At 36.7% G+C, this 23,579-nt stretch overlaps 1 protein-coding gene across 3 annotated transcripts in view; it reads left to right on the forward strand.

Moving 5' to 3' along the window:
• The window catches only part of px (plexus), a 742,022-nt gene that overhangs the window by 79,230 nt on the left and 639,213 nt on the right, over window positions 1–23,579 (forward strand). For all 3 annotated transcript variants that reach the window (XM_067150020.2, XM_067150021.2, XM_067150022.2), the window contains exon 4: window positions 22,036–23,185. In XM_067150020.2, coding sequence (XP_067006121.2) covers window positions 22,036–23,185 — 1,150 coding nt within the window. The remainder of the gene's footprint in view (window positions 1–22,035; window positions 23,186–23,579) is intronic.

Raw genomic sequence — 23,579 nt, forward strand, 5'->3', positions numbered from 1 at the left:
CATGTATATTCACAGCAGTGTAGACCTTATTGGTGCACCAAAATGTTAATAGAGATACTCTGCTATTGAGCGAATGGAAGTCGATAACTGAATCCAGTATTTTGTGGCTGACAATAAAGCCAGTCCCCAAATAAGAGATGTTCTTTATCTTCCGATGCCCCACTTTTCCCTTGAACCACTTATCCCTTGAAGATCCAGCATCACTGAGATTCGAATGCATATTCATCAGAATATCTGGTTTCTTGTACTGCAGGGATCAGAATTTGGTGTTGTGTCAAAGTGTCAGTTAGATGTTTGTTTACCTATCTTGATTAGGGAGTTCGCATTCAACATGGCAAAGTAGTTGGGTTGTTTATTCCGGATCTTGTTGCAAGAGTTTGCAGGATGCCTGACTCATCCTTGTAGTATGTCGGTGTGAGCTCCCCAGAATCCGAAGGCCCACGAACGTCACTGAAAGTGACGGTGGATTGGGTACCACTTAGGGTAATCATTTCTGTATGTTTGTCCTCCATGATTTAGTTGAAAACTGTTGGATGGATTACGGTTATTACATCTTAATCATGTTTCTACCGAGGTTGTGAGCTCCAGTAGGTTTAATTTCAGGGTATACTCCCTTAAATTAGTTGCCTATCGAGACCAATCTTCCCTGTTGTGATTCTTCTGCCTTGCTTGCCGTTGAGATGGTGCTAAACATCTTCCTCCGCCTTGGAAGCCGTTGACCAGTTGTACTCGTATTAATCCCCAAGTACAGGACTGCCTCTTCCGCCATTACCACCATACCGAAGTCCAGTTTCTCTGTTGTTGATGTTGTTGGGGTCTTCACACATCACCCTGTGTTAATGCCCTCCATATTTATGACTCCTGGAGAGAGGTTGTCACAGTATTGTAAAGCCTCCAGGAGTTTGGCTGCCTGTTGGTCCGCGGGTTCATTTCCGATGTATTTTCACCGGCCCACATTGTTGTGGCCCCCTATCCACCACCTGGGGATGCACCCTCTAGAGGTTAAGAGGCTCTCCTGAGGGATTATTATTATTATTATTGTTATTATTATTATTATTATTATTATTATTATTATTATTATTATTATTATTATTATTATTATTATTTTAACGTGAAGAGCTCTGTATTAATACTACTATAATTATAGTTTTTATAAATTTATTTACATTTGTTGTTGCTGTTCTGTAACTTCAAGTCATCTTAGTAGATACATTTTAGAAGCTTTTTTACTAGTTTTGGGGAAAATGTGAAAATTATGGTGTTGTGAAGGATTAGTGATGGTTGCTATGGTACTGTAAACAAATCATTCATATTCAGTGAAGGTTAAAGTTTTCCGTATACTAGTTTTTGTGTATGAGAGAGAGTTGTAGTGAAGCGTGAAGCGATAAAACTTGTTTATCTTTAGGATGTTATCCAATGGTTTTCTTGAAGGCTTTGGAATTCAGTAATTGGTTAAACAAACAAATTATTTCTATGAAAGTGTAATACATCTCATGAAATGAATTGTTTCATGTGTTAAAAACTGGACTGGTTCTCCAGGTTGGGGGTTGCACATACGTTTAACAACCCTTTTGCAGAAAACAATACTTGTTACGATAATTTTGCATATGCTTCGGATGAAATATGATGCTCACAATAACACTACTATTGGCTGGAAATTCGATATGAAAATTGATACATGGAATGTTCAAACTATGTATAAATCTGGATCTTTTAGAATGTTAAGTCAGCAGTTAAAAAAATACAAAATTGTATTTGCAGAAATACAGGAAACAAGATTACTGGGAACAGATATACAGGATATGGAAAAAGATACTTTTTTTCAATAGTGGTAACATACCTGCCAACCCTTTCGATTTACCCGGAAAATTTCCAGTTTTAAACTCTTCTTCCGATTTATTTTTACTTCCTTTTCCATTTTCAAGCGTATTTATTTGATGCATTAATACGCGAGTGTTTCGTCCGGCGTCTTCGTGTATCGTGTTTCCCGCTCACCACAGCAGCGTGGTGCGCTTTATACAGCTTGGGATTCGGGGCGGCAATCTTCCTGTAAGCAAGGCAGGCTGGCGCGCACTAATGACTTAGTTAATCGGGACGAAAGAATGAGTTAGTTATTGTTGTTCGCGCGCTGTTAACATTGTTTCTGTGCGCAGTTTCGTCGGAGTTGTAGGCCACGTGTTTTTTCTTGCATTTCTATGCTTTCCCCCACTGCCAAAGTCGTATGTTATTAATGTATGGGAAATATTGAATTGTTTTGTATGTGGTAGTTTCGCGTATTTAAGTGCATAATTTTAATGAGTTGAATGATTTAAGGGGGTCGTGTCAGTGACAGTTTCCGGTATTTTATTTTCGTGTTATGGCCAAAAAATATAACAAACGTTATCTCCAAGTGTTCAGAGATACCTATAAATTTCCGTTCATTTTACTGTCTGATAAAGGAAACTACCGTATTTTCTCGTGTAATCAACGCCCTTGCATAATTTACGCATCCCAATATTTTCGGGTCCAAAGTGGAGAAAAAGAAATGTTCACGTATTTGACGCACCCACAAATTCGAACATACATCACGCAGCTCCGGATGCGTTTCGAAATAAAAATGTCAATTACTCAAGTAGCAGGCTTCCTATTGCGAAGGTGGGCATTCCAAATACAGGGCAATGTGCTGTAATTAGCAGGCAGGAAATCCCACTGCAGTAGTTTTGCAAGTGTTTCGGGTACGGGACATTGTTAACTCAAAATTGTTTGTCAGTCCACAGTATTCTAGTAATACTGCATCATACAAACTCATGGTGATCAGTTACGCCGAAACATATGGGAATAGGTCAGCGGGCAGCAAGTATTCTGTGTCCAAATGGAACGTATGTTACTGCGTTAGGGTAACAGAAGTGCACTTCAAACGGCCAACAAGTCTCGCAAAGCATTTCGCGGACCAAAAAGTGGCAAGTGTCCTTTAGTAGAGGAGGATCTGCATAAATATATGATTTTGTTACGCAACGTTGGATAAGGCATTTCTCATGAAATTCAGTATTTTAATGAATGAGAAATATCCGCTGCACATGGAATCAGTGTCTTGGATTTGAAGGTTAGCTTACGCTTGATTAATTTTATGAAGAGAAATGGACTTCCTCTCCGATGAACATCATCATCATCATAATAAATACTTAATTGTGAATCAGGCATACTAGTCGAAATCTACATAGATTACTTAGAACACCAAGAAATCAACAAAATAGACTATCTTTTCTGGTGTAGATTTGTAGATGATATCTTTGTTATAATAGACAATAGATATACTAATGAAACCAAAATATTAGAACAATTAAATGAAATAGATCTGCACATAAAATTCACCATGGAAACAGAAAACAACCATACTATAAATTACCTCGACATATGCATAACCAGACACGAAAGCCATATATCATATAAAATATACAGATAGCCCACACATAGGTCTAACACAATAAAAATAGATTCCATCCACCCTAATGCACACAAGAAAGCTGCATACCATAGTATGATATATAGAGCTTTTAATATACCACTAACACAAGAAGAACTAAACAAAGAACTTAACCTGATTCACGAAATAGCCAGACAAAACGGATACAAAAAAGAAATGATCAACAAAATCATATACCGAGTAAAAAATCAACCCAAATCAAACTAATAAGAACAGACAAAACTAAGAAGGACTACATACTATTCACTTTCAACAACACCCATGTATATCCCATAACAAACATCTTCAAGAAACCAAAAAAATAGCCTACAGAACTACATATAACAACACCAATATCTTACACAACTCTGAATCCATCAACAATAATAATAAATACAGTCACTCAGGAGTATATCATATGAAGTGCAACAACTGTGAAGCCAATTATATCGGACATACTGGAAGGAACTTTCAGATACGTTACAATGAACATATTAACGCAATAAAACACAGTCATTTCTCAGCCATAGGCCAACGCATTGAAGACTTCAAACATAAATTTACAAACATTGGAAACGATATGCAAATTCTAAGCACTAACCCCAGGAGTCCCTTACTCAATATAATGGAAGAATTCTATATCGATCTACATCAATACGCCAATCCAAACTTCAATTTAAATGAAATTACGGACAAAATGAACATTCTTTTCAATGCAGTCATCCCTTTCCTAAAACACAATTACCTAAAAAGAATCTAAAAGCAAGACCCAATACACATAAAAGAACCGCCAGAAGACACCCCCCGCTCCTGTCCTACTTCCTCAACAGCCACTCCTCCTACCCCTCCGAACTTCCCCTCCTCAGCCACAAGCAGCAACTTCAGACAAACACGGAACAGTGCTCGACGTGCTGCTGAATAGCACACATCAAGTGTCAACATCTACAGTAAGTACACGCACACCCATTCCAACTTCAAAACAAACTTGGCAGACGCAACATTTCTTACACTTTATTTCTATTTACAGATACAATATACATCCTACAACACAAAGGGAAGAGAGAAGCTTTCACGCTAACTAAAAACACAAAAATATGTTGAAATCAAGTATTATAATACATATTGACATTTGACGTAATCAAATACAGTAACATAAAACTAAAGGAAGCATGTTGCAAAAACAACTTGCCTACATTTATATACCGTATTTTATGGTCAATTCAGTCTTAGTATAAACTATAAGCTTTGTGTATATATTGACGAAGTCCCGCACTAACCACCGGACAACTACCTGATTTCAGCATAAGTGTTCTTATTACTTCAAAAAATTCATACTATTATACCACCAGTAGACGAACACAGCTGATCATATAACATAGTCGCATATACAACATGCCGCAAGAATTAATCTGTACTTCAAAATGTTTTATTCATCTAGCCATAACTTTTAATGTGGAACAGTGGACACTTCACAATTCAAGAATATTATATATTCAACATATATCACCTGTGCACATAATAGTAGTGCAAAGTTTTAACTCTTATACCGATTAACGTAGACGAAGATAAGACAAAGAGCATTTGGTAACATTTTTATGCATGCTATGTGACACCTTGATAATTTAAGAAAACTTATTTTAACATACATCATTCATGTACATATAGTAATGTTAACTTTTTAATTATTATATCAGTTATTGTAGACGATTCTTTAAACTAGAATAATTGTAATGACTATGTTTTCACCCATACCATGTGATGTTTTAATTGTATGTTATGATTGTCAGCTGAAGATGACCTTCATAAGGTCGAAACCGGTACTGTAGAACAATAATACTGTATATAAATATATGTATTCATTAGGTGGAAGCTTCAAATCTTCATATTTGTGAACATCATCATGCCAAAAATTGACGAATGATTTAAACCATTTTCATCGCTTTGTGATTGAGAAGTGTAAAGTGAAGGAATATTTATCTCCCTTATAGGAACCTCAGGTCAGACGCCAGTCAGTTTCCATATGCCACAAATCGTAACAATCGATAAGAAAGGAACATACAGCATTATAGTACGCGCTACTGGAAGCAAAAAACAACTATGTACTGCAATGCTTGCTGTAACAGCTGATGGCAGATAGCTTGCTTGCACCTTACATTGTTCTAAAATGAAAAACAATGTCTAAAGCAAAATTTCCGCGAATGATCCACGTTCGTATTAAAAAAAAAAAAAAAAAAAAAAAAAAAAAAAAAAAAAAAAAAAAAAAAAAAAAAGGTGGATGGACACGTCACTCGCACAAGATTGGATACGAACAGTTTGGGGTAATGTAGCAAGGTCCCTCCTTCCATCCCCGACCCTTCTCATGTTGGACAGTTATCTTCTTTTTTTTTGCCGGTATGTCATTGTTATGACTACATAAATTGTACTTTTATTAGTTCGTGTTTATTTCACTTCACGTCATATTGTCAGCTGGTAATGGGAAGAATATTTTCCAGTGTTGGTACTTCAAAACCACATGTCTAACTTACCTGATGTACCTTATTTGACTTTTCAGAAAAAATCTCACGCCGGATTTTTACGCCAAATGACGATAAGCGCAAACGAGTTGAACCAATTGTGTTTATATTATATTTGATGTATCTTTTAAATGTAAATGAGTTGTAAGTATCTGAATTCCTTGAATAATTTACGCATGCAAAGTTTTCGGCTGTATTTTTCATCAAAAAGGGTCAATTACGCGAGAAAATACGTATTATGCATTTTGTTGCGTATGTTGGTGTGACATAAATATTATTATTCGCTTACGTGTCATAAATGAGAATGATTAGGTACATTTTCTGGTAACCATTTTTATGTTTTCTTAGTTTAAGATTTTAAATTTAATGGTCAATTCGCATTGTAACTGTAGATATGTATGCCTTTTATCCTGATCTTTTTTCACCTGGACCGTGGTGAAATATATGTAACGAACTCCAAGAATTAAAAAAGTTTCTAAAAGTTGGCAGGTATGTGGTAAAGAAAACGGATCACATGAGTTTGGCACTGTCTTTTGTGTGCTGAGTAACTTCCTCTCTTCAGTCATCTCCTTTGAACCTGTTAACGAAAGACTGTGCTATTTAAGATTAAAATCCAAATAGTTTGATTTGTCCTTAATAAACTGTCATGCACCAACAAACGAAAAAATGATATTAATCCTTAGCCCTCCTTTTTTCCTGAACACTCATGCCTCTGCAGCTCCGTTTAAGTGCTTCCAGAAGGATAAGAGAGAGCACAAACATATTGCCAGCATATTTATAAAAATCAACTAAAGCAAACACAAAATAAATATAATACAGGTACAATACAATATTCAGGTGCAGTGTTCAGCATTTTCAAGACTGAAATTATCTCAGACAATCACTTTTTATCTGTAATAGTGCATTGTGTGGAACTTCTCAAAGATCTCGCCGGGATGTAATCCAGGCTTTTTCCCACAAGTATTGCTCGAAAACAGTGTCTAACGTTGTAATTCAGGCTTACTGTTCATTGCCATATTTAGGATTACGCCTAAAAGTGCTTGAATTCAGGAAGAGTAACATCTATCCACGACCTCCTAATAGACTCGCATCTGAGGGGCTTACCTTTTGAATGTTTACACTAGCATGCCGCTTAGTATAGCGCACAATTTTCGACAATAACTTGTCAGTCATGAATAATTGGATAAAGTCAAGTTCACTTTTAGGTTTAGTCCCTTGCGGTGGCTTATAACCTGACGTACCTGTAAATGGGTTCTTTTTGAAGTCCAAGTCAGTGTCACGGTATTTCCTCCAGCCATCAGTAGAGGCACCAGCACTGCCATTTAGCATAATTTTCTCATTATCGGGATCTTCATCACTTAACTCACCAACACAATCTCATTCCATAATATCTTCCTCACTACTTAATTGAAAATCATTCTCACTAATGCTGAAATAGTCACTTTCACCTAAAAGTCTGGCTATTTACTTCTCATGCTGCTCAAACGACGCCATGTTGCTAAACGACGTCTGTTTACAAACTCACAGGGTCTTCAAAGAATGCACACAAAGCCTGATTTCAAAGAGATTGTAGCTATACATGGCTTCAAATTGTTGTCTGAGGATGGCAGTAGCTTACTGTACCTGTAATTCATGCACACGTAACCCGACAAAGGAGTTATGTAGGGAAGAAAATCATGTCGGGCATTGCCCGACTTAGGATCTATGCGGATTATTCTCATTGTTAAGAGGGTTAAGGATACCTGTAATGAAGATTTATCAAAATTATGGAATAGAATAGAATTTTTTCCAACCCACTGTTGGTGCAGAAAGCCTGCATAATAAAAGTAATGAAAATGCAGTGCGGCTGATAAATTTTGCTGTATCAGCTAACATGATCATCAGTAGTACTATTTTTCCTCACAAACAGATAAATAAAGATACTTCATATTCCTGTGACGGCAAAAGAGCAAATCAGATTGATCACTGTCTTATAGATAGAAAACATAGACATGCTATTTCTGATGTCCGATCCTTTAGAGGTGCTGAAATGGGAACTGACCATGGTCTAGTGATTGCAACAATCAAAATTAAATTGAAAACAATAATGAAGTCTTCTTCTGAATTCATTAAGAAATATGAATTGGAAAATGTAAAAATAACAGAGGAAAGGGTCAAATATAATTGAAATTCAAAATAGATTTGAACTGTTATATAATAGTACACTTACAGAGAATAATGAGGAGATAAAGGTAAATTGCAATACAGAATGGAATAATTTTAAACAATGTATTCTATCAGCATCAGAGAGTTGTTTACCTAAAAAGAGTAAAGTTGAAAAGAAATGGTTTTATGCGACATGTCAGGAAGTAGTGAATGCAGTAACGGTTTTCGTAGAGAATAGTTGCAGTCTAATAGGGATCCTGTTATAGAGCAAGTCTACAAAGAGAAACAGAGAAAAATGCAGTAAATTGATTCGGAAGAAAAAGAAACGATATTATAAGCAACAAGTTGAAGCAATACAAGATGATCATTACAACAATAACATCTGTAAAATGTATGGTACAATTAATACTATAAAGAAAGGCTTCAAACCAGGAACCAAGTTCATGAAGGATCATAAGGGGAACTTCATAACTGAACCTGCCTTCTCATTACAAGGAATATTTTGACAATTTGCTAAACTGCCCTGAACCGACGTGCTCTAGACTTGGGCGTCTGTCTCCTTTCTTGTCCCACATATGGGAGTCATTCTTTCTTCCAATTAAGGATACCTTGTTATGAAGATTTATCAAAATTAATATATAACGCCGGCGTTCAGGTAAATCTCCAGCTAACTGTGCTATACAACTCAGGGATTATCCTATATCAAACTAAAATATATTTTTTTTGCGTGAATCCGACTATAATACGCGCCTATAATGTATTCATCATATCTGCATGACTAACAGGTCATCAAATTAAAATGCGACCGAGTTTTAAATCCAATTATTTCCATTATGAAATTACCTTAAATTAATTTTATAACCTATAAATAATAATATTAAGTTAAATTCTTAAATACTAATTTTATTCAAAATTATTTTTGTACGTAGGATAAGTTGACATTCAAATAATTCTTATGTACATGTAGGTATCTCATTAAAAATAAGAAAACTTGATTGCCTTGAAGTAATCACGGTAATCATTAGTTTCGATTTCACATTATCAAAATTTTTTTCACAACAACCACGGTCTCATCTTTCCATAAACAATTTACTTTCCTCAATTTTTCTGCGGAATTATAGTATTTCTGGAAGCTCTCCTGATCTGACGTGGATTACCTTCGTCTCAGTCTCATATAAACAAAAATTAAAAATTCAGTCCACTAAACTAACATAAATAATTCCATCATTCCTTCTGGCTAACTCAAAATTAACGAACTGTTATATTAAGAATAAACTAAAATGAAATTGTCTGGGAATAATACCTAAGAACTGTCAAATTTACAATAAATATCAAATCCTCACTTCTTGTTAAGTTCTATCAAGATGTTAAATGATTAGATAATATTATGTTTTACATATGTACATAATTATTGAAAGGTTTGTTCAATCATGCATTTAAAGAATGCTTCTTTTTTTGGTGTATCATCCCAACATTATTTCATGTTTATGACCATCATTAATAACGTAGATGGAGTAAGCAATGTTTTACATGTGTAGCTTTCAATTGCTACCTCAGCTGATATACCAATGAAAATAAAATATATATATATATGTTTGATCATACTTGGATATATTTAAAATATTCCCTAAGAAATATGTAATAATTCTTCAGTAAAATCTCAACAAGTTTATGTCTAGGTTAAATCGAGGTCGTAATGCTTTATAAATCCAATCAACTGATTGCCAGTGGTCAAGGACTACCATAGATGAATCTTCCACACTCGCAAATAGCAATAACATAACAGTATGAAGACACTACCATCAATGATTTGCTGTTCCCACGTAAGTCATTTTAAATATTGAGTAACATGTAAAATTTTCTTAGAAAATGCCGTCATCATACTCTACTATAGGTTATCTAGGGTTACTTTTGAAGATCGTACTTTATTATTAATCTGCAAATTCACTAACCAAATGTCAATAACTCATATAATAAGACAAGCCATATTACATGTCTCTATAAGCGTCAAATATATCCTGATCCATAACTGCTTAAAATAAACTGACATCAATTAGCCGTACTCTGACTTCCTACCTTATTCGTCGTCGTATTAGTCATAATTCCACGCCTAATATATCAATGCATATATTATTTATAACATTCACCAATCTTACCTCAATATTTCCGATGACCTCACTGCAAATATAAACATCATTAACTCTGTTCAAAGTATCGCTCAATTCAATAGATTCAGTATCTCATCACAATTTATATTATATGGATCAACAACTATCATTCATATCGACGCACACTTCTCTTATCAAAGTACGAACATATTAAGCCTGTATCTATTTACATTTGGCAATAAGTTGACGTCGTATCCTATCTCTATAACCTACAATTCAACATGCTACATATTCTCATTTCAAATATCTCAGGTCACATTATGCACAGCATAATTCTTTGAAAGAAAGCAGAACATTGCTAGCAAAGCACTTCATTTGCAAGTGTTATCTTTCCTACGCATGGGAGTGTTTATAAGTTTTGGAAGATTACCTAAATCCATCAGCTAAACGTCATTATTAGTTCGTTCGCGCAGAAACTAGATGTTGAGATCACCTCTTGAAGATATATCGACCTAGCTCTTATACAAACACCATTAACAACTTGATATCAAATAAAATACATATAACTAAATTTTAAAAAAGAACTTTGTGAAACTCAACTTAATCCGTCTGCGTTTCTGGACTGGGATGGCTGCGGTCTCGATCCTCGGGTCCGTAGGAATGGTTGGTAGGGTACCGTCAGACGCCAGTCCCATCTTCAGTCTAGTTAGTCATGATGTAGCTCTCGAAGACATGCATAAAACATATATTTTAAAACATCATTAGTTTGACAATCATGCTACTTGTAGATCTTTCTTGAACTATGCTTATGTTGAGCAAAGTAGGTTATGATGTGACAAACGTCAATATTTTAATTTGAATGATCTAAGAGGTATCTAAATGTTGCCTTGTTTTGATTAGAATATTAATTGATCAATTTTTAACGTCTCCAATAATAAATCTTTGATACTCTGTAGTTTACTCCGAATCTGCGCTCCACTATTTACTTTTTCTATATGTTTTTTTATACTCCGCTTGGGATTTCTATTACGATTACAAAAAATGTATCATTATAACTTAATAATACAATCTGGTTTCACAATAATTTAGGAAGTATCCCTTTTAAATCTTCTGTTCTTTTTGCATATCAATCCACTTGTAAATCTTTTCCTGGTAACTTCATGCGATGTTCCCCTGTTCCTGTTGTTGGTTTTTCCAATTAAAAGTCACTGCATTCACCTAAATCACAGCCGTTTGGATTCCGTTGGTCTGCACTTTTTTACTTCACGTTTATGGCCTATTTGATTCCACATGTCTGTATATTATAATTCGTATTTTCTGTCGCATGATTTCCGACACTGTATCGCTATTCACGGCAAAATGACGATTTTAACACCAAGATTCAAAATAATCAGGGCAATGAAATGGTACAGACCTGATCCAGGATCACAAATTGTGAAACCAAAGTATCCTCCTAAGTATGATTTGATTCTGGATCCTACTTGTGAGGAGGTAGTAAACAGTATTAAACATCCGAAAATTAATAAAGCTTCGGGTAATGATAACATCCCAGCTGAACTAATCAAATCTGAAGGATAATTACTATATATACAAATATATATTCCAACTTATCCTAAGGATTTGGCAGGTAGAAGTTATACCCGTAGAGTGAAAAGAATCTCTTGTAGGGGGGGGGATCGTTAGTTACAGGTTTTCGAAAATAAAGTTAACAGGGAAATTTTTGGACTGTACTTTGATTCTATATCTCAAACCTGGAATAAGAGATCAAATAAAGAAATACACTCACCAACACAGCAACACCAATAATCCATCATCATCAATTCCAGAAGACTTCAATTTGCTGGTGATCTTCTAAGGATGGAAAATGATAGGATGGTCTTACAAATCTTTAAAGAAGAATTAACAGTAAAAAGACCAGTGGGAAGACCACGTAGCTCGTGGAAAAACGAAATCTTCAAGCTATGTAGGCGTCTGAATGTGAACAACTGGCAAGAACTCGCCCAAAACGGAGTTCAGTGGGGGCAGTTTGTGAGATCGGCACGGGATCTTCCAAGTCCCATAGGTGCCTGCTGTGTGATGATTATTGTTATTGTTGTTATTATTATTATTATTATTATTATTATTATTATTATTATTATTATTATTATTATTATTAATATTATTATTTATGAGGCCTGCTAGGGACCACATGTCAATTTCAATTAATCCTTATTTCCTCTTCTGTTCTTTCCAGTATTCCTTCATCATTGCACTATGCTTTATTCTTCCCTCCTCAGACCATTTTAGACTGGGTTTCCTTTGTTTCCTTCCATTCTAAAACTTTATTTTCAAAAATCCCTCTTTTTATAGTTTCCTCTTCCCTTATTTGATCTGCAAGTGTACCACTGGATTGGAGTTCTCTCGGCCTTATGAGGACAGTTATATATCGTATGGCTTTACAAGTACACAAAAAATCTAATATCAAATGGAAGTGTCCAAATTTGGCAACCAGTCCAGAGCACTCGGAGTCACTTGGTGTAGAAGCCTCAGATCACCGTTAAATGCTCGAAGTGGGCACTCCTTACGAATGTGTTCCATTGTTTGCTCCTCCACTCTGCAGTTTTAGTCAGCAGATGAACAGAAACCCCTTTTCTTCAACATGTAACCACACCTCCCTTTACCCGTTCTAATTCGGGTCAGCTTCGACCAGCTTTGACGCGGCAGTTGGAATCCTTCAACCTTCTTTGTTGGATCTTGAACGAAGTGAGTGTTGTTCAGTGGATATTCATGCCAACATTGATGCCACTCAGAGGTCGTGTCGAAAGAACTGATACTTTTAAAATCAGTCCAGGGTGGTTTGCGTGATTTCAGACGAGTTGTTGGTGGGTCTTGTAGGGCATCGTACATGGGAGAGTTCTTATGAGAAGAGATCTTCTTGAGCAAGTTTACCGTAGCTGCTTTCCTCCTTAGATCTTGCGGGGCAGTATTAGCTAAGACCAGTAACCACCGAATGGGAGTAGATCTGACAGTACCAGTGATAACTCTCATGGCTTCATTAAGCTGGATATCAGTCTTTGTTGTGTGAATGTTGTTTTGCCATACAGGAGCACAGTATTCACCAGCAGAATACACAAGGGCGAGTTCAGCTGTCTGTAGGGTATTGGCGTCCGCACCCCTGCTACTTCCGGCAATCTTGCGGAGTAGATTCACTCTGGAGCCAAGTTTCTTAGATAACATGATTCACTGTTGTTTGAATGTCAAGGACCGATCCAGAGTAATTGCGAGGTATTTTGGATTGTAATTATGCGGTACTTCGGTTCCGTCAAAAGTCAGATGTAGCTTCCTATGGGCTTCCTTGTTACTTAGATGGAATGCAGTAACCTCAGTTTTATGTGGGTTAGGTTGAAGTCTCCATTTATGGAAGTAGTCACTCAATTTCTTCAGATCACTTGTCAGTACATTCTCACAGTGCATAAGATCTTTACTCTGGAAGACTAACGCTAGGTTGTCTACATATTGGCTTTTCAATGAGTCATTGTCTGGGCCATCATGAATATATAAGTTAAATAGAATGGGAGCCAGAACTGATCCCTGAGGTAGGCCATTGTTTAGAGTCCTCCATCTGCTAGATTGTCCATTCAGAAACACCTTAAAGCATCTTATCAGAGAGCATGTTGTTCAGTAGAAATGCCAAGGTGTCATATGCTGCTGTAAGGTTCACAAATAGTGCAACTGATCGGAGACCTCGTTCAAACCAGCTTCAACTAGCGTTGTCAATATTAAAACCTGGTCGCAGCAGCTCCGATGTTTCCTAAAGCCACCTTGATCAGCAGGGATGATTTGATCAATGGCCTCTTGAATGTGATTTAGAATAAGCCTTTCTAGTAGCTTGTAGGTCTTGCTGAGTAGCGGTACTGGCCAGTAGTGAGAAGCATCGGTTCAGTCTTTGCCTGGTTTCAGGATGGCAATTATCTTAGCCTGCTTGAAAAGCTTTGGTAATCTTCCAGTTTGCAGAATTTCATTGACAAATTCAATGAGCCACAATTAAGTCCTATGGCTTTAAGAAACTCTGGATATACGCCATCAAAGCTAACAGCTTTATTTACCTTTAGCATATTCAAGGCTATATCAATTTCCTCAATGCTGAAGTCACCTGAGTAGTCAGGATGTGGTGTTAGATTGGATCTCTTTATGTACAATTCATTTTTCACGATTCGTGTATGTGGGTTGTCAATTTTAGCTTTTGAATACTTCATTAGTCTGGATGCAACACATGTGGGACTGTGCTTGATAGCCTTGGATCTGTACCAAGTTTTCTTATAAGGTTCCAGGCTATCCGACTAGAATGTGTAAAGTTAAGTTTTGCCACTGTTTTATGCCATTTTTCTCTTCTGTTCTTATTGAGAGCTCTCAAAAGGTCATCAGCTGTTGTACCATCATGAGATTCTTGATCTTTAGCATACAAATCATTACATTCTTGAGACCATCCGGGGATGTATTCCTTCTGAAACCCACATGGAATATAGTTTTTGGCATTAATTTTAATAGCACGCACAAATCGTTCATAATTCGATGGAAATGGGCGAATCCACCGAACGGTGTTATCAAGACCTTTCTGAAACAGTTCCCAGTTCGCAAGTTGAAAATTCCATCAAGGTTGTGGGATGGAGGTGACTAGTGGAATTTCTGTACCATAATGAATAATGACTGGCCTATGTTGGCTGTGTGTGAAAGACTTGATGACTTTACATTATATAGTTATTTCCAGATTTAGATATGATGTACATATCAGGGAAATAATCCTTTAACCACCTCCGGATTGGAACGTTCCTGGATCTTTAGCGCTGTACACAAGCTGAAGATTGTACAGATCCATCCATTCATTTAGAATTGCCCCACTGCTGTCTTCATTCTGATATCCCCATACATGACTGTGGCCGTTGAAATCACCAACATACACCACTGGGTGGCTGAAGGTTCTTACAGCAGGATTTGACTAACTGACTTGTGGAGGTTTGTAAATATTTACTACAGTGGTGCTGGCAATCTCTACAGCCAAAACAAAGACATCTGCTGTTCTGTCTTGATAAATTACTTTGTAGTCAGTGAGATGGGACCTGACATACGTAGCAATACTGTATTGTTCATCATTTATGGCTCCAGCCAGATCATAACCATATATCCTTCCTCTTCTGTAAAGATCTGTGTCATCCTTGGTTTCAGTCTCCTGTATTGCTATTACATCTACAGTATTCTGCAGCATCAGGCATTAGAGATATTGACTCTTAGCAGTTGAAATTGATTTGATGTTCAAGTGATATATCAGTAAGTTGTTGCCAATGAAAATTGATGAGTGTTCCGTGCTTGGTTGGTCTTGGAAAGGACTATGCGTAGATAAGTTCTCTTGCATACTTGTTGCTGTGTAGCGGCACTTTTGTGAAAGAATCAGCCGGTTAAACCGTTGTCCAGGGAACGCCCGATTGCATTAACCACAATCTTCAAGGAGGCTTCTTCCTCATGAGGACAGTTGAGAAACGTATTGCACCATCCTACGGGGAAAACATCTTTCTTGCGCCATATTGGGTGTCCAATCTAATGCTCCGGCTATTTTCCCTTTTGCGTCTATATCACATCTTGTATTCAAGTGAATGAATCAATGCATTAAAAAAAATTGATGCTAAGTGTCGGCAGCTACATTGGTTCCTATTAATCGGTGACTAAATAATTCATTTCGCCAATATAAGTTCTGATTAAAGCAGTCATCTCCATATCACGTTTCCCTATAAGCGTCAAAATCTTCTCCGAACTGCCACGCGACACCTCCCAGGGATAATTATCATGCATCAGTGAGACATATTTTTAACGTGAGGTCAACTGGGAATCCACACTTCCATTCGTATAATTTACCAGCAATACCATCCATCCGTAAACATCAATGAAAAATCATCGTCCAAGTTCAGTCAACCAAGAAATATTCATGTAAGAATTCAGTGGAAACTTATCTACTATAAATATGAAAAAAAATTGCAATAATATTAATTTAAATGTAAAATTTTTTGATTTATTCAATATTATGAATTGCAAGGGATGAATTATTAAGAGGAAATAACATTCAATTACATTAATCGTCTTTCCTTTCCAAACGATAAATCAAAATTGTCTTTCGATGAGCTTAATCAGTCTTCCCGTTAAATAAATGTTATGCGCATCATGAGAACAAAGAAGAGTTTGCATAATTTCATAAACCATAATTATCAGTCACACTATGTAACAATCTTGTTGGATATACATGGAATTAAAATATTTAAAAAATTTAAAAAATGTAAATGCATTCATAAGCAAATAAATTAACATTAATTAAAATCCTAACCATCAAAAATGCCTATGTTTATTTCGTTAAATTTATATATTTTGTCATCCCATTTTGAATGTTCTCTTAAATTGTAACGTCGGCAGTGTAAGCAAAGTTCCAAAAATTATAGCTCAAAATTGCTATTTTGAATATATTTCAATTCATAAAAAAAATCAATCAGTTTGACTATGTTGCTGGACAAATATATCCATATTATATCCTAAAAATTAAATGAAGGTATCGTCTAATAGTAGATTATCATCATCATCCTGTCAGGTCTTACATCTATCGAGATCCATGATCGTATCTAAGCTCATTTACTATATTATGGAATTTTAAAGAATATAGTTGGTGTCAATATCTATTCATCAATGGCAGGGAAGATGTTTCCTCTCCTCAACTCCTAGCTTCGACAACAAATACCAAACAATACACATTACGACGTGTGAACTTTTCTTAGAAGAAATCAAGTTTACTCCTAAATATTTATCATTTGGAAGTTTCAATCTGACGACAGTATAAGGTTATCAATCTCCGGATTCTGTGACGTATTTCATCGTAAGAATATATTATTAACCCAAAAATGTCTTATATTGCTATAAAAATCATGCCGCTCACGTTAATTATACTCAGTGGTTAGTATCACATCGTAATTACTACCAACAAATCATAAATATATAACTCTCCATATTACCAACCTTAAACATTATCACTTCGTGTCATTCATAACCACAAATATACCCCAACGAATATTTATTCATATAATCACATCAACACGTCGTTCATATTCTTATTTACTCATATAAATACCAATCATTTCTTCCTACGCGGCGTATCATCTCAACGCTACAATGTCAAACTACGATGATGCATTTATGGGTTAAATTTCAATTCTAATACACATAATCACACTATTCTGAAAAAGAAATACAAGTATGAATAATATAGGTTCATATTTACTCACGGTACATCGATAACCAAGTCTTAATAACTTACGAAAACATTTATCTTCTTTCTGCATTACAGCTGGATTATTTCACAGTATGTACGTCACTTTTCTGTGGTAAAGGTCGAAACATCATTTAAAATCTCTCCATAATTGATTATAAGCATTCCTACATAAAGGCATTGATTCACATACATGAAGATTACCTACACCCATGGTTATAAATCAGTTACGTTAACTTCTTTGCGAAGATCCTGCACATTGGAATCGAATCTCGAAGACGTAAAATAACAACCCTCGCAAAAACACATTGCCAATATCTACACACTACATCTAATGTATGAATATTTAAGACTACTGTGAATAAATTAAATGATATAGAACTTAGCTTTCACTGCTGGCTTTACTGGACTGGGCTAGATTTCCATTCGGTCATCCGTAGTCTGCGGGCTGGCTCCAGGCAGTCGTTGCATCATCAACAGGCAGCATCATCCAGATATGGGCTAGTAGAGTCAGCTGGGCAGCTTCCGTCACTGGTCAGCCCCATGTTTGTTTTAGTTATTATTGTTGAGGCCTGTGTTCACATGTGAGAAAAACTTATTCAACACCATCATTAGTATCATAATATAGCCTTCCAAAATTATATCCAGTATCTAAATTATAGTTCTTCAAACAGGTTATTCTACCAAAATTCAACTGTAACTTTCAGTAACAGACTTCATAAGGTAATCTAGTTAACTCTTAGCCTTTCGCCAATATGCTTTGAATATGCGATATCTTATTTCATTAGATGACTCGCGTCGACTTTCGGTTTAAGCTTCGGTTACCGATCAACTATTTATTTTTCTCCTTTCTCAAATTTTCCTCCTTATCAGCCTTGGTATGATGTTGGATATTGGTGTAATCCTTTTCTTTAAAGTTATTTAATGTACTAATTCTTCAGCTCTTGCTCCGTAGAAAACTTCTTTCCTCTTTACGTGACGAATTTTCTTCTATTGCGTGAAAAATCTCATTTCGACGCTCAGCTTAGTAATTTTATTATTCTGTTGCTATTTTAAAAATCTAAAACATTCTGGTTTTTTTTTCATGGCCGCATGGATTCTACAGGTCTGTACGTCTTACTTCGTGACCATGGCTTATTTGATTCGCCAAATTAGCATTCTTTTCGGCACAAACACGGCTTCCTAGATTTTGTGTGTCCGTATTTTTATTATTACGAAATCACGGCCTATTTAACTCGATATATCCATACATTCTTCAGATATATTGCTCAACTATATAATCTGTCATCTTACTATGGTGCATGGCAAATATAGATGTTGTAATTCCTATTTTATTCATGATCAGGTCGATGAAACGGTACAGTATCTTATTCAATAATGTAGAAATAGAAACCCTGGTATATTACACTTAAGTTATGGATGTGAGAGATCCATTGTGCTGACCACACTGCGATCGATCTTGTCTATAGTAAGTGGAAATATAAATCTCAATATAGGCCTAACACCACTATTTCACAGCATGTCAGAATTAATTCACAGTACATGGAGCAGTTGATCACCGTTTTCCAGGCCATGAAATAAGGCGACCATCTTCATTTGGTAGGAGCAGTATTTTGGATAATCACATACTTGGTTTATATTCAAAATGAACTAACCAATACCGAATAAATGCAGCTCTAAGGACTGATGATTCAAGACATTTTGTGTTACTAGAAATAAATGCATCACTGAAGCTAGTAAAAATTGATAAAGCACTTGGTTTTAATCGAATCCCTCTTATGTTTCTCCTCAGCCGTGGTAACAATATTTGCACGGGGTCTGTTCAATTTTACACAGTATTTTGTCAAAAACGTTTAAGAATACAAAACTAATAGCCATAATGAAATACAGATAGACAATGGATAGAGCGGATATCCATTACCAACTTATCTTCAGTTGAATTGGTGCAAGGAAATGACTTATCTTCCATTGAATTGGTCCAAAGATATTTGCTTGCTTGGTGCTTGTTGTTTTAAGGGGCCTAACATCGAAGGTCATCGGCCCCGGAAAAGATATTTTGAAATATATGTGGAATAAACAGGGTTTAGACCATACGAAGACTATTCCGCTCAGCTTCACTGCGGATGTAGAAGCTGGTTTTCAGCAACACAGCAGCAGCTTATCAAATACCTTATTGACCTTGCATAGTGCGACATATTCCTGAAAGAGGAATTATTTTATAAACAAATGAATGCCGTCTCCTTTCAATCTTGAAGCTAGTAACGTGCTCTCGGATGGATTTTTTTTGGTAGTGTTTGGTAACAACTTAAAATAAGCTCTGGCCCTTAATAATATGTACACGCAACTGCACAAAAATTGGCCGCCACTAAAGATGGCTTTCTTTCAAAATCGTCTGGTTTGAAATAGGATGAACATATTGTGCAGGTGGTAGGATTCCAAGTATCATCTCTTCGGTCCCAGGCTATTCTCACTTCATGAAAATCATTGCAGTTCAAGAATTTATAAAATTATAGATTTCTGTGTTGGCCAATTTTTGTGCGATTGAGTATACATACGTCTATCTAATGAGGTGTAGAATACTATGCTAAGTGGATGATACAGCCTTGGTGAAATCACAGAGAAAGAGTTTTGAAAATTAATGCTATGGTTTTGTTAGCCAACCATGGCATTCGAAGTGAATACCTAACAAAATCAAAATTTGTTGACTCCATGTGAGGAGCAAATTGACAATTATGAATTAAAAATCCAGTTTCGTGCCATATTGCTTCATTATCAAGAACGGAAAAAAAAAAAAAGAGAGAGAGAGAACTCTATGCATTTGGATTTTTTGTGGTCCATCTCTGCACGTTGTTTTCTCTGGTCATCTGTGTGCGCAAATGTGCATAATAGATAGTGAATTCAAACCCCTTTTTTCCATTGGCAAACTTGTAGTTTTCCATTTTTTTACCTGGCAAATCCCAGGAAATTATGGCGAGGATGGCAGCAGCAACAACAGCTGCTACGTTCCCACTCATAGTCCTTTTGTTTAGCAGCAACTTCACAATCCTACCTGTATTACTAATTTGACATTAAACAGCTAGCAAGAAATAGAATAAAAAGATGTAGTGATCAGGATAACAGAATGAGTAGAACTGGATTTTCTTTGTTGGCCTATATATGGTTTTTACTCCATGGGACTCCATTACCCTCCCTATTCCATCAATTGTCTTCCCAATGTATAGCAGAACGGCTTTAGCTGCTGGCAGCTCATCGTTTTTCTTCCTGCTTGTTGGATGTCTTGGACGGAATTCCAGGAATTGCTAAGGTCTGCGAAGGACAAGCGCCATCATCTCTCCACAGTACATTTCTCTAAAATCTTGTGCAGCAAATGGCCTGGTGTACATAGGAACTGCAAAATGCAGCACAGCCGGCTGGGATAAGCAGAAAAGTCAGCAGTCGCTGAACACACTCTGCGAACTGGCCACGGCCTACAGTACAGCAATACCAAAGTACTGTCAATAACTGTGTCTTAACACACCTGGCTACAAAGGGAAGCCATTGAAATCCTCATGCACACAAACGGCTTCAACTGTAAGGAGGAATCTGAATGTTTCAGCTAAGCCTGGTTTCCAGTTCTGAAAACATTAAATTCTGGAGGACATGAGTGGTGGCAGGCCAGAAATTTTTTAAAAAAAAATTGGTGATCAGTTGCCTGTTCCCGCCAAGGCAGGTCGACCAACCCTGGGCTGGACACTGCTTCAATTATTGGACAAAGAACGGGCAACCGGCGACCCCCTTCCCCTATTTTGAACCAATAGGCGAGAAGCGAACTGTAGCCTGCATTACTGTTAGCCAAAGAACAGCCAATCAGCGACCACCCTTCATCATTGAGGACTACAGCGTACACTATATATTGAGGTGTAATTCTGACACCACTCCACTTCAGTGAGAGTTTCGTAGCCATCAAAATCGTTTGGAACCCTTGTAGACAATAAAGATGCTGATTCCAATGGAGAACCTGAAATATTAGTTCCGAATGAGTAAATTTATAATACTAATATAGTTGGTCCGTTATTGGACTAGACTTGATGCAAATACAATATCTCAAGTATGTGTCGGACGTTTTCTTTTTTTCAAATTGCATCTAGTTTTATAGTATGTACTTTCCTCTGAAAATTGTTTTGGTCTTCCTAATAAGTAGTGTAGTAGTGTTCTATCAGTGATCAATGATTGTTTTTGTCTTCATTTGTTTTCTTCTGCATGTAGAATTTTGATTTGGAACCAAATTGTTCCTCTTGTTTCTTCACTGTATTAAGAAGTAATTTATTTAAACTTTCTCCAAATGTCATTCAGAAGGAAATTTCAGAATTTTAAATGTTAAATTTACTATTCAAGCACTCCAGAAATTAATATTTTAGATGCAGCTTATCAGATTCTATTCTGTGGGTAATGAGATTGAGTGAAATTACGCCAATGTGTTAAGAATGGAATTGATTTCAAGGTGCAGAGTTTGACTATGTATACTGATATAGTGACAGTTATTCCTTTTTTTGTTGTTGTTGTTGACAGGTGGCTATGCAAGCAGTGGAAGTGGCCCTGGAACAGACATTCTAGATCTTAGTATGCCCGACAAGAATTCTGCTACAGAAGTATGTTACGTGTGTGGGGATGAATATAAACGTGGTTCCCTCAGTCATATTGCAGCTAAACCTCTTCTACCGCCCCCTCAGGGTAGTACACAGCCTGTTGCACCATCTTCTCCTCCCCCATTTTTCCCAAGCCTTATGCTTCACCCACGTCCTAGTCGCTCTCGTCCTATGGACAGTGCAGGTCGGGTGCAGGCTTGTACTGCTTGCCAACGTCACCTCCTTCATCAGTGGCATGCATATTCTGCACAGGGTGTCCCTCATGGAGAGCGTAATTATATGTTGAGAAAACGTCAAGCTCCTGCTCTGGATACAACCACCTTCATTTGCTACACATGTGCTCTGGAATATCCTTCTTCTTCCATCCGTCTGTTATACTGCTGTCCAAATCCAGAGAAGGAACCTTATTTTCCATTCATTTGCTCCCTCAGAGCCCCTCCTGGAGCTAGCCCCATTTCACCGCAGGGAATGGTTCAAGTTTGCTCAATATGCTATAAGACAATACCTCAGAAGCACCAGGCTTTTGGGACTGTGGTAAATCATGTTACAGAGCAGCCAGTAGTGGAATCACAACTACAAAAGGGCCCTTCACCACGCCCTTCTGTTGCAAAGTCTCCTGCTAGTGCTGGTGGTAGTGACATTCGCTTTAAACCCTATGAGCTGAGTGGAAAGATAAACACTGTGAAAAGGAAGTTATCAAGTAGTGAACCTCCCAATGTTCGAAGTGCAGGAAGCACACCAGCTGTATCACCGAGCCTGCCTACCTCTGAGTTGAACGGACAACCAAACATCCCATCATCAACTGCAGGGAGTAGTACTGGTCATCAGAATTTTCGTTGTTATATCTGTGCTGGACTTTTCTCTCGCTCCCATATGGAGTGGCTTAGTACCAGTCCAGAAGGTATGAACTCTCACGCGATGCATTTTCCCTGTTTGCGGAACGTGGCCCGTACATCAGAAAATGCCTGCATGGATTCACATGGAAGAGTGCTTGCGTGTTCGAGATGTGTGAATCATTTAGCTCAGCAGTGGGAGAGTCTAGAAGCAGAAAGAGTTCCTCTAGAGCGCAGGAGGTAAGGATTCTTTATATACATATGTATTTTATTCATTGATTTTTAGAGAAAGTTACTTTTATTGTCTTTGTTTTATACATGACTATACATATTCATTATTTTTTGAGAGTACAGCTAATGAATGACATGCCCACATTCTGGAAATTTCTTGATTGGCTTTTTCTCTAAGATGCCATCCTACAATTCAGGCTATTTAAGCTTATATTTTAATACATCATTAACATGAATCAATTACAGTTTCATCAGAATGTAGCAAGGTTTTTGCTTCAGATTATTTGTTGTTGTTTCTATTTGTGTGTTTTAGAATAAAATTTATTATATGCTACTTCCTTAAGAAATATGGCTAAATGTTGGTATACAGTTATGAGCTTTTGAATTTGTTATACCTTGCTAG

Source organism: Anabrus simplex, chromosome 6 (assembly GCF_040414725.1).
Source record: "Anabrus simplex isolate iqAnaSimp1 chromosome 6, ASM4041472v1, whole genome shotgun sequence".
NCBI lineage: Eukaryota > Metazoa > Arthropoda > Insecta > Orthoptera > Tettigoniidae > Anabrus > Anabrus simplex.